This window comes from Macrobrachium rosenbergii, chromosome 50 (assembly GCF_040412425.1).
Source record: "Macrobrachium rosenbergii isolate ZJJX-2024 chromosome 50, ASM4041242v1, whole genome shotgun sequence".
Classification (NCBI taxonomy): domain Eukaryota; kingdom Metazoa; phylum Arthropoda; class Malacostraca; order Decapoda; family Palaemonidae; genus Macrobrachium; species Macrobrachium rosenbergii.
Window position 1 is genome coordinate 13,734,247 of NC_089790.1, and position 13,369 is coordinate 13,747,615.

At 35.7% G+C, this 13,369-nt stretch overlaps 1 protein-coding gene across 3 annotated transcripts in view; it reads left to right on the forward strand.

Moving 5' to 3' along the window:
* LOC136832647 (protein O-mannosyl-transferase TMTC1-like) overlaps positions 1-13,369 on the forward strand; it is an 88,377-nt gene that overhangs the window by 35,822 nt on the left and 39,186 nt on the right. For all 3 annotated transcript variants that reach the window (XM_067093915.1, XM_067093916.1, XM_067093917.1), the window contains exon 2: positions 6,630-7,279. In XM_067093915.1, coding sequence (XP_066950016.1) covers positions 6,849-7,279 — 431 coding nt within the window. In that variant the 5' untranslated portion in view covers positions 6,630-6,848. The remainder of the gene's footprint in view (positions 1-6,629; positions 7,280-13,369) is intronic.

Consider the following 13,369-nt stretch of genomic DNA (forward strand, 5'->3'; position numbering starts at 1 on the left):
TTCAAAATGAACTGACTACCTGTAAAGCACACGAGATGTGGCTCAATATGGACTTGTTACAAAAAGGTTTCATCATTTATGGAGTATTTGCATGTGATCACACGAGGGATTCTGTAAATATTAACTATCTAATTTTGCCTCTGGTCTTTGTACAAAAATCGTAACGCATTTAGACTTATATTTCCAGTATATTTACGCTTATACTTTTAATTTATTTACACATATCTTGCACGTATATTTCTTATGTATTTACACACGTTTTTAATATATTTACACTAATAATTTTGACATATTTACCCTGATATTTTTAAAGTATCTATACATATATTTCAGTGAGTTTATAATTATATCTTTAATGTATTTACACTTATATTTTTAATGTATTTACACTTACATTCTTCGTTTTTTCACCTCTTAACTATTAAGCTACTGTTTCTTTTCATTCTCATAAGTTAGAACGCACTGAAGGAAGGTACTAATATATATAATTGGTCAGGTTAATAAACTATTATCGTTCTGTGCATACATACCTACAATAAAAAAATGACTGTTTATTGGAATAATTTCATAAACATACTGGAATCAGTTATAGGTCTGTTAAAATCATTGAATAAGACATTATGTTTTCCCGTGCTTACAAGCGCATTTGAATAAAGTAACAAGCCATTACTATCAGTTATACAGTAGGTCTGTCAAAGTCTTTATGAAATGTACAACCTATATCCCAAATCTATAATAATTAAGTCCGAGTGGATCTTGTTTGTCATCTCTCGGGTGACAGTAGGGGAGACATGACACAGCCACCCACCCCCTGCAAACCAGTTTGTCCGTCCAGGGGGGCGGGGTAGGTACGGGAACTGGAGGGTAGGGGAGACATCCACCCTCCTCCTGCAAACCAGTTGGTTTGCCCGGGTGGGGGCGGGGTAGGTAGGGTAACGGGAGGGCAGGGGAGACATCTACCCTCCTCCTGCAAACCTCTTTGTCCGCCCCGGGTGGGGGCGGGGTAGGTAGGCTAACGGGAGGGTGGGGAGACATCCACCCTCCTCCTGCAACACTGTTTGTCCGCCCTGGGTTTCTGCACACATAGCTCCCGCCAACAAGCTCATGATTAAATAAGATATTATATTTTCCTTTGCCAACAGATTCTGAAAACAGACACGAGTGGTGTCAGCTGTGGCCACCAGATGGTGTGAAGAGAGCGAGGGAAGAGAACAACTCCCAGTGCCTGAAACGTAGTTTCACCTGTTAAAAAAACGCACCAAGGTCGAAAGGGGGTTGGGTTATTGCGTTCACTTTGTTCTCCTTTATGCCGTTGCTGATATTACAGTTTCTATTATTGATTACAGGCGCCTGGTTCCGGGGCAGTGTTACTTTGTAACTGTAATATAGATGGGCGTGTAACACAGGGGGAGCGTTGGGATAAATATGGGGTGATTATTTCAAACCCCTTGATTTGATGTACTTAGTTAAGAGGGCTTTCATAGCCCTTGTTGACGAGGTGAATAATTTCACCCTGGCGATTATGTCCTTATCAAAATGATTAATAATTTCTCTAATGCCTTTATGCACTTATTAGTGTAACATGGACAACTTTTAAGGGAATTTAAATCCCTAATAATAAGTCCTTACTAAACAGACTAACAATTTCTCTTATGCATTTATGTACTTATTAGCAAAGTAAACTATATCCAGGGGCATTTAGATCTCCAATAATAATCCCTGAAGAAATTATGTATACATACCTCTAACTGATATGAAATTATGAGTCATATAAGCCATAATTATCATTGAGCCGTTGATTGAGAGGATTACAGACCTCGATAAAGTAAATATGAAACGGAGCAGGCTTAATGGCGCACTAGTGAAATAGAGGCGTCACTGATGTAATTAATGTGCCAACAATGCCGGAAAAAGACGGAATGCATTGATATCCTAAAACAATTCTCCATGTATTTTTAAGTTTTCTTTTTTCTAATTTACTTTATTTCCCATTTTCACTTTCGAATGAACACCTTATTCTTTGAAAGCTTGATTTTCAAGTCAGTGGCCGCTGCGGTGGGTTTATTCCAAATGAATAGGGTTCATTTTCTGAATAATAATAATAATAATAATAATAATAATAATAATAATAATAATAATAATAATAATAATAATAATAATAATAATAATAATAATGAACACCACACTTTTTGGAAGCTTGAATTTCAAGTCAATGTCCCCTGTGGTGGGCTTGTTCCATATGAATAGGGTTCATCTTCTGAATAATAATAATAATAATAATAATAATAATAATAATAATAATAATAATAATAATAATAATAATAATAATAATAATAATAATAAAGAAAGCAGGAGAGGGACCATTGAACACTGCCAACAAAACCCAAATTCTTATATGTTGCATATTGATTTACGTTCTCCAAACGAGAGGGCTTAAGGGATAGAAGGCTTTAGATTAATCGTTATGTATTGCTGATAGTAATCCTTCTCCTTCAGTTCAGTACACGTGATATACCATCACGTAAACTGGAAGGCTTCCAGCTCCCATTCCGTCTCTTGTTTACTGGGAGGGATAATCTCAGATTCCATATTCAAGAGATGACTGATGGTGTCATATTTATTCCCATTTTACAATTGCCAAAGCGTTTCTTTGGATGTAAGGTCTATTGTTTGGGATCCGTCCAGTGGCTGCCAAAAAGAGGAGACGTGGAAACGTCGTAGATTTCGCATAACAGATGGCCCCTTCATCCCCCAAATAATTACAAAAACGACGCAACTCGATAATCCGCGCGATCCCGTAATCTTACGGAATGGCCCCCGAAGATATTGAAGAATTATTTGTTGCTCCGTTCTCCCGGAATATCGGCGATGTAAATTTTCGAAAACTGTCCCGAATTCCTCACGACCAGGGATGAGGGGAAGGAAAATCCCACGAGGAATCCTACCTAGGAATACCCTGGGAATCCCCGGCGATATGAGAGGGAAAATAATCCCGCTTTATGGAGAACGCTTGCCTCAAATTTTCCGGAATGGCGAGCAAGGGTCTTTCGTCCATTGGGACACAAATGGATCGGGTAAATATGGCGGCTTGACGTAAATGTCCCAAATTAGGGGACGGTCCTGTGGGCCATTAGTCACATGGTCCGCTGAGGTAATCGCATCACGAGGAATGTTTTTAATGTTTTTCAGTAATGAAACGACGAGAATGGAGACAGGTCTAACGGACTGGTCTTCCTCGCTAATTCTCTTAACAGATATGACGCGTCACGCGAGAGCTGGAATTTTACAGGGCCGAAGTTAAGAGCGGGTAATATACATGTTCTTTTTATTATCATGGCGTTCCTAATTCTGGTAATCTAGATGTTAGTGTATCCATGATCAAAATATTGGTTTCAGTTTAACTAAATCAACTTGTTAAAACCTCTCACCTGAAGAGAGGAAAAAGATAAGGAAAACGGAAAAATATATGCTTCATAATTTTAGGTAAACAACGAAATCCTCAACAAATTTATATACTTTTTATTACATTTTATTTTTTTAAAATTTTAGAGTGAAAAAAAAAAGATTTAAGTAACTGTTCAAAATGTGTGTTAGTAATATAATGTAGATATATGCAATGCAACTGCAAAGATAAGCTAATAAACATATACTGAATATGTATATATATATGTATATATATATATACATATATATATATATATATATATATATATATATATATATATATATATATATATATATATATATATATATATATATATATATATATATTATACATGTATATATATATCACACACACACACACACACACATATATATATATATATATATATATATATATATATATATATATATATATATATATATATATATATATGTGTGTGTGTGTTTGTGTGTGTGTGTATAAATGAAATTTATCCATAAGGTTTTCCTAGAAATTCACTACATTTTCAATCAAATGAGATGTCATCCACGAGAACATGACCAGATACAACTCCAAATTCATATAAAAATATGCCTCCCCCATTCCGAAGCAATCGTCAGCAGAAATCTCTCTCTGCAGAATCTAGTATATCAGATACCTACCTCTACAGTGCAGTGGCCTGAATACCACTGGCGAAAAGATAGTGAATTTTACATGATTCCCCTTAAAGAAACTCGATCCTTGCCGAAGCTATAAAAGACTACCCTTCTAAAGGAGAAGTATACAGAATGTGAATGGTTATCATGCGTTTGCACGATTCGTCAGCGGATATCGCTATCTATTTTGGCCCTTATGAATTTAACTAATAGGTATCAGATTTCCCGACGTCGTTAACAAAGATCCACAATAATATTTTGTTTTGCAAAATAACGTCAGACTATTTTCAATGGGTTAGCTGCCGTGTTTGGAAATGCGATATTCCATTTTACACGAAACAAAACAGAAGCGTGGAAAAAACTTGTGGAAAATACGAAATTTAAATAGGAAATGGAGAGAGAGAGAGAGAGAGAGAGAGAGAGAGAGAGAGAGAGAGAGAGAGAGAGAGAGAGAGAGAGAGGGGGGATATTTTCCTTTCATCTTTTGGATATACGATATTCCATTTGCATCCCAGCAAAAACTTGGTTTTGGAATCACGAGAAAATGAACAAAAATGTAAAAGTTAAATGAAAAGCGCAAGGAAGAATAAAAGTGGTGAAACATGTTCAGCATAATGAGAGAGAGAGAGAGAGAGAGAGAGAGAGAGAGAGAGAGAGAGAGAGAGACGAAATCTTATAAATCAAATAGAAGATGCAGGAAAGATAAAACCTGTTTAAACTAACATCATCCTAGTAGTGAGAGAGAGAGAGAGAGAGAGAGAGAGAGAGAGAGAGAGAGAGAGAGAGAGAGGACAGACAGAGGACACTCAGCAGAAGCCCAGAAATAAGAGAGAGAAGGAGAAGACACTCAATAGAATTCCAGAAACACGAGAGAGAGAGAGAGAGAGAGAGAGAGAGAGAGAGAGAGAGAGAGAGAGAGAGAGAGAGAGAGAGAGAGAGAGAGGACACTCAGCAGAAGCCCAGAAATAAGAGAGAGAAGGAGAAGACACTCAACAGGAATTCGAGAGAGAGAGACACGAGAGAGAGAGAGAGAGAGAGAGAGAGAGAGAGAGAGAGAGAGAGACGTACGTCATTGTGCCAGTCACCTATCACGAGATGTGTTGCGCTAATTAGGGAACATCTCCTCAGACACCTAATGAATTATTCAAATGACGGACTGCCGTCGACCTTTCTTGCATTAGGAGTAAAGAATTCTCTAATGACTGTCACTGCTAGTCGGCGGAGTTAGAGCATTAGGGCGAGAGTGTAATTGAATTACTTCAGTGTTGGAGGAAAAGACGCATACACAAAAATATTCGGATGTTTATGAGTAAAGGGGAAGAATTTTTGCCGGTTAGATTTCTTGATTACGATGAATGACTAGACTGTATTTTCTTTTTATGTTTGTGCTTTTCATGAGACGTTTCTGAGCTCGAATGACCTATTTTTAATATTTTCTGTATGCCTGTACGAGGAGGTGCATATAAACATTCTCTCTCTCTCTCTCTCTCTCTCTCTCTCTCTCTCTCTCTCTCTCTCTCTCTATATATATATATATATATATATATATATATATATATATATATATATATTCTCTCTCTCTCTCTCTCTCTCTCTCTCTCTCTCTCTCTCTCTCTCTATATATATATATATATATATATATATATATATATATATATATATATATATATATATATATATATATATATATATATATATATATATATATATATATATATATATATATATATATATATATATATATATATATATATATATATATATATCTATGTATCTATCTATCTATCTATCTATCTACCTACCTATCTATCTATCTATATATATATATTCAAAATAATGTTAACATTTTAATTCAGTTTCATTCTCCACACCCTTCGCTTTCCCTCCCTCCATTTTCTTTCAATTCCTCCCTTCTCCTCGTCCCGTAATCTCAGCTTTCCTCATATATTTCCCTCCCATCTACATCTCCAGCTTCTTATCCATCTTCAGGTGTAAGTGCCAAGACCATCGCACTGACTGTCAGTGCCGGCGAAAGTATTGGCACTATCTTTTCTTCAATTTCCTGAGGCACTTTTGGGCGAAGTTATGTGTTTTGAAAAGACGATTTTTTTCCCCCTCCCCTCTTTTATCTTTTTCCTTATTAAGATTGGGATGCAGGTGGTGGCAGTCGAATTTGCATGAATTTGCCCTTCGTTTGTTTGTCTGTTGATACCGTTTCTCTTGCGCGGTTTTCGTCGATTTTGTTTTGCACAAAAGGATAGCTGAATGATCATTCAAGTCTGCGTGACTGGAATCTGACGTATAAACAACACATTTTGTTATTTTGGTTTGCATAAAGGGATGGCTGAATAATCATTCAAGTTTGCACACCTGAAATCTATAACAAAGCTTTATAAAGACGGCGCTAAAGTAAGTGACATATGGCGTGAAGGTACCGTAGAGTTTATACATTTTGGGCTTCGGATACGTAAGTGTCAAGGATCTTTAGAGTTTAAAAATGCCTTTTGTGAATATACTAAATCTCAGAGAAACTCTTCTTGTCTTTTCAGATCTTCTTTACGAACGGAAAACATGAAGAGACCAGAAGACGCAGAAAAATCAGCTGAGAAGCTGACGAGGAAATAGGCAAATATGGGAAGAACCGAAGAAAATAACAGACAATGAAGCATACTAACCACTGGAAGGTCTCCCGATGCGGGCCCTAGCTTGCGCGCGTTCTCTTCGTGGGTCAGAGTGAATTATGGGGAGCGCTGCCCCCTGAAATTCATATGAGAGACACGGGGCTTCATGTGAAAATGGGCAAAGAAGGCAGGACTCAAACATGCCAGTGTTCTCCGAAGCGACGAAGGAGAGGTTCTCCAGGTTCTTCTTCACCTAGCGCCTCTTCGCCGCGTTCGTCGTCACCTTCGCTGTCGCTTTCCTGTCGTAGGTGCGACGAAGGGAACGCCTACGATGCCCCATCGGCGGAACCACCGCCCACGTGGGTGTACATGTTGGTGTGGGTCGCATCGGTGCTGGTGTACTTCAACGGTCTGAATGGGGACTTCGTACACGACGACATCAGCGCCATCACAACAAACGCGGACGTCATAGGAACTAATCCTATCTCCCACGTCTTCTTCAATGATTACTGGGGGAAGCCTATGTCTGATCCTCTCTCTCACAAGTCCTACAGACCCTTCACCATTCTCACTTTCAGGTAAGTCGTATGAAGGATTCTCATCACTTGCTCCACTAATCTCTTTCGTTTTATACATGATGTATGTATCCATTTATACATTCGTAAGCAATAATCTTCAATCGACATTTATCAAGGACTGTTTTAAAAACATAATTATGATTAATTGGTGCTTCAGAGTTTGAAAAAGAAAATCACCAAAATGACACCAATCAAATGATTTTGTTTGCCTCAAAAACACTTCAGTATTATATGATGTATTTCATTGTCACTGTATGAACAAATAGCGTAGCAATATGTACGCATTTGTGAGTGCATCGATGATTTTCTGTGAGTAAATTATCTATGGATCTATCTATTTATATGATATATATATATATATATATATATATATATATATATATATATATATATATATATATATATATATATATATATATATATATATATATATGTATATCTGTGTTTATGTTTAATGTCCATATGCTCTTCACTTTATGTGTGATAACTCCAGTACTATTTGATCTTGAACCTGACGTGGGTAAATACACACCAACTTCCCAACAACCATTGTCACGCCAGCAATCACTCACCCTACGCCCTGATTCCCGTTAAATGTTTGCCCTCCTCTCGAACACCTGTGTCAGAATGATCCGCCCGGAACTTGAGAGAAAATTAATGAGCATAATCGCGTTACAAGCTCCTTCAAGCGACTCGGTTAAGCCCTGATTAAAGATGATTCTTTAATGAGCAAATGAGGCCTCGTATCACCACCGCCGCTGGGTCGTGAGATGTGATTCCATGAAAGTTAATGGAAATCTCACTCTTTTCCAGTTTGCAGTTTATTGTTCCAGTGTGTCCTTTTAAACCGTAGTTTATTGAGGGGTTTCTATGCTTTTTTTATGTAGTTTTGGAGCTAAAACTTCGGTTTTCAAACTCATTTTAAATGTAGTGAGATGTGATTCCATGAATGTTAGTGGGAATCTTACTTTTCCAGTATGTTCCAGCGTGTCCTTTTAAACCGTAGTTTATTAAGGGGTTTCTATTTTTTTCCCCAAGTAATTTTGGAGCAAAAACTTCAGTTTTCAAACTCATTTTGAATGTCGTGAGATGTGATTCCATGAACGTTAATGGAAATCTTACTCTTTTCCAGTATGTTCCAGTGTGTCCTTTTAAACCTTTGTTTATTAAGGGGTTTCTATGTTTTTTTTAGGTTATTTTGGAGTAAAAACTTCAGTTTTCAAAATCATATTAAATGAAATACTATTCTGAACAGTTATTTAACAAGAGTTTTATATTTCTTCGGGTGATTCCTGACCAAAAAGCTGTTTTTTTTTGGTGATCTCGAAGCAAAAACTTTAGTTTTCAAACTCATTTTGAATGAGATATTATTCTGATCCGTATTTTGTCAAGAGTTTTATCTTTTTTTCCCCGGTGATTCCTGACCAAAACTAGTTTCTGAAAAAAATTTCCAATGTAATATAATTCTTTCAGCTACCGGAACAATGGCTTTTTCTATTTTGAAAAGTGTTTCAAATAATAATAATAACAATTATTATTATTATTATTATTATTATTATTATTATTATTATTATTATTATTATTATTATTATTAATTATTATTATTATTATAATAATAATTATTATTATTATTAACAAATAATAATAATAATAATAATAATAATAATAATAATAATTTTATATATTGCCATATCTATAAGAACACTCCAGTCTAAAACTAAACCTCATGATTTTAATAGGAAACGTTGGGGTCTAAATTCATTACGAATAATCCAATAACCTGCTTTAAATGCAGTGTTCCTGATCGAATATCCTTTTATTATATTAACCTGAAAGTCTCTCTTCGTAATGAAGGATTAATCAGTTTTTATATGTACTGTAAAATTTATATTCGGTAAATCTACTTTGGATGATACCCATTACAATAACTTTACTATAAAATGCTAGCCATTATTCAAATGCGAATAGTTTTTTGTCATGAACAAATTTTACTGGCATTGGATTTGATTGGGTTAATTTGAACGAGAGGAAATTAAGCTTCAAAGTTTTCAATTCCATTTTTTCGTAAAGTAATACAATTACTGTGCAATTTCATCCCAGGTAGTTTCATTTGGAAAGGCAAAAAGTATTCGTATGGAAACAGTTATGATATCTTACTCAGTTCTTTCCTGGATTCCTATATCCTTGATAATAATAATAATAATAATAATAATAATAATAATAATAATAATAATAATAATAATAATAATAATAATAATAATAATAATAATAATAATAATAATAATTATTATTAATACTAGTATTATAATTATTATTCAGAGTATGAACCCTATTCACATGGAACAAGCCCACAGGGGCCATTGACCTGAAATTCAAGCTTCCAAAGAATATGGTGTTCATTTGAAAGAAGTTACAGAAGGTAAAATAGGAACTTCAGACAGAAGAGATCAGTTATTAGAAAAGATAAATAAGTTACAAAAGTGAATAAATAGATAGATTAAAATGTAAGCAAACGATTAACAAACAAGGAGAATTGTTTTAGAGTTAGTAATGCTTTGCATCTTCGTTTGAACTGTTGAGGTTCCAATTACGCAACATCCTCAGGGAGACTGTTCCACAGGCCAAGGGTATTTATTATTATTATTATTATTATTATTATTATTATTATTATTATTATTATTATTATTATTATTATTATTATTATTATTATTATTATTTCAGTAGATAAACCCTACTCACATGAAACAAGAACACAGGGGCCATTGACTTCAAATTCAAGCTTCCAAAGAATGTTGGTTTCAACCTCCCAACGCAGACCCCACACTGCAGCAGTAACTGATCATGATACAGAGCCAGTGATTTTTATCGCCCTGGGGAGACTCGAACCCGCGACATCTTTGTGGCATATCACGAATTACCACAAATATAAGGAATTTTACATCAGAAGATATAACAACTACGTGTTGCCAGAAAAAATACAATTATTCGAAGCCACATTAGCACGATGAAAAGCCAGTGAGAGTTGATCCGTCAGTTCAGCAAACCAGGAAGTGATTAATTCTCGTTGGAAAAAGGAGAGCAGTCCAAGCTATTGTGAAATTCGAACCCTGCTTCCATTTATTGCACCTTGTTGAGCTGCTGCTGCTGCTTCAAAAACAGGGGAGAGCATTCAGTTTCTTTCAGCCACGTGAATATGGTTCTGAAGAGTTATTCGCCCGGAGAGAAAGGGTTCATGTAGAGTCACAGTTATTGTCTCTAGGATGATTCGAGCGAGAGAGTGAATCGGCAGAAGTATGTCTGTGAAAAAGGACTCCACAGTTTAAAGAAATACAGACATGAAACAAGGATTGACTGAAGTCTAATATATTCTATGTCCATCCAAAGGGAACGGTTTGAGTATAGGTTTTCTTTCGACAGGGGTTTTAAAGAAATTAATTGGAACAAATGTATCACAACGAATATAAGGGTTGAGATAAATGTAGCAGCTGTAATCTCTCAAAAGAGAGAGAGAGAGAGAGAGAGAGAGAGAGAGAGAGAGAGAGAGAGAGAGAGAGAGAGAGAGAGAGAGCGGGGGAGGGGTGGCGTTTGAGGCGTTTGGAAATAGGTACACAAATAGTATCAAAAGAGACAAAGTCTTTGACAAAATTTCTTGAACCGGAAAGAAAGGGAAATAAGGAAAGATGGAAACCAACAGATGAGAGAGAGAGAGAGAGAGAGAGAGAGAGGGAGAGAGATTAAGGGTTTAGAAACATGTATAAATTATTGTACCAAAAAGAGTTAAAATTAAGGACAAATTTCTTGAACCAGAAGGAAAGGAAAGAAAGAGAGTTACAAACCAACAGACGAGAGAGAGAGAGAGAGAGAGAGAGAGAGAGAGAGAGAGAGAGAGAGAGAGAGAGAGAGAGAGAGAGAGAGAGAGAGAGAGAGATAATCCAAACAATTTCGTAAAGTAAAGTGGCATTAACGTGTTCCGGAGGGCAAAAAATTTCGGAAAAACTATGATATATAAAAAATGAAAAACGCAAATAGAATAATCAAGAAGTTATGACATAAAAACGAACGTCCCAGAAAGTATAGCAGAAACGAGAAATACTGAGATATACAAACTCTCGATCGCCAGAGACCCAATACAGAACACGTTTCATTATCCGAATCGTCTTGCAGTAAAGTGCAAACCGTCTGAACACTCGGCTCTTCAAACTCGTGGGGGCGTTTTCCTCGAATTTCGTAGAAAGGAAAATATGGTGGGGCATATTTTCCATCTTACAAGCCTGCGGTGTCTGAGGGTAAATATTTGGACAAAAGGTAGAAGAAGAAGAATCTCTCTCTCTCTCTCTCTCTCTCTCTCTCTCTAGACTCTCTCTCTCTCTCTCTCTCTCGAGAGAGAGAGAGAGAGAGAGAGAGAGAAAGAAATGTAAACTCTTGTTTCACTGGAACAGGCTATTATTCAGTGTAAGCAAGTATTTCTAACTTTTTTCGTCTTTATAATAATAATAATAATAATAATAATAATAATAATAATAATAATAATAATAATAATAATAATAATAATAAGTTATTATTATTATTATTATTATTATTATTATTATTATTATTATTATTATTATTATTATTATTATTATTATTTTATCATCTGATTTATAGCAAAGTGCATTGTCTTAGCAAACCTATCTGATCTCGAATTAAAAAAAAATGAGAGAACTTAGTTGCAAGCACGTAAATAATCAAATGACAAGTGATTTAACCCGAGTTCCCAAAATTAACATCAGCCTACGGCTGGTATTTCTTGGCAGATCGCATTAACCAAAATACAATACGCTTCTCTAAATACCGGACACAAACTCGGCTCCAGATAATGAGTTTGTGCTGACATCATCAGCTGATATTAATCTCATAGCCATTGGGTGGCTTATACAAGCATGATTAATCGTAATGTAAACAATTCCTGTCCCGGATCTTGTGATGGGTTGATTCGTGATAAACGCAGATGAGGGAATTTAAGGATATTCTCTCTCTCTCTCTCTCTCTCTCTCTCTCTCTCTCTCTCTCTCTCTCTCTCTCTCTCCTTAAATTGAAATTATTATTCTGAGTAGAGTGTACAGCCAAGCAAGATATATTTTTGGTTTATTGATGATAAACGTAGTTATGGAATTGAAGGGATATTTTCTCTCTCTCTCTCTCTCTCTCTCTCTCTCTCTCTCTCTCTCTCTCTCTCTCTCTCTCTCTCTCTCTCTCTCTTAAAAACTGAAGTTTTCGTACCAAGTGAAATGTAAAACCAAACACGGTATATTTGGTTTTGTTGATGGTAAACGTAGTTATTGCACTGAAGTGATTCTCTCTCTCTCTCTCTCTCTCTCTCTCTCTCTCTCTCTCTCTCTCTCTCTCTCTAATTGAAATAATAGTACTGAGTAGAGAATGCAACCAAGCAAGATACATGCGGGTGATGGATGATAAGCGTAATTCTGATACTGAAATGATATTTCTCTCTCTCTCTCTCTCTCTCTCTCTCTCTCTCTCTCTCTCTCTCTCTCTCTCTCTCGAACATAATCCACGTGTGATTAACGAAGTGTCACTGAAGCTTGTTTATTACCACATAAATATTTGTAGAATGACAGGTTTTCAAATCCGGCTGAAATGCAGAATTTAACTTGTTAAATTCCGCAATCATTTGAGCATAATGTATGAACATTTTAAAGGGGTTTCGAAACACAAGGCATGACTGAATGCATATTTCAGCCGGAGGAAAAATAGGATAAAAAGTAATTACTTTACAAGAAAAAGGATAAAAGTTAATTGTTCACTTCACGTATTATATATTTCAAAGAGTTTTGACTGGAATGCGGGAACAATTGTTGCTGCTCTGAACAAAAGCGTAAAAAAAAAAAATAACGCACGTTTAGGTATGAGTATATTCTTTCTTTTCTTTCAAAAGAGATTACACACACACACACACACACACACACACACACACACACACACAAAAGAATGAGGAGAATAATATTGTTTATGAAAAAGAAAAAGCCTTGTTTCTTATTTTTTTCAATACCATCATACTTGCTTAATGTAGGTTATGCATTGAAGGAATAATAC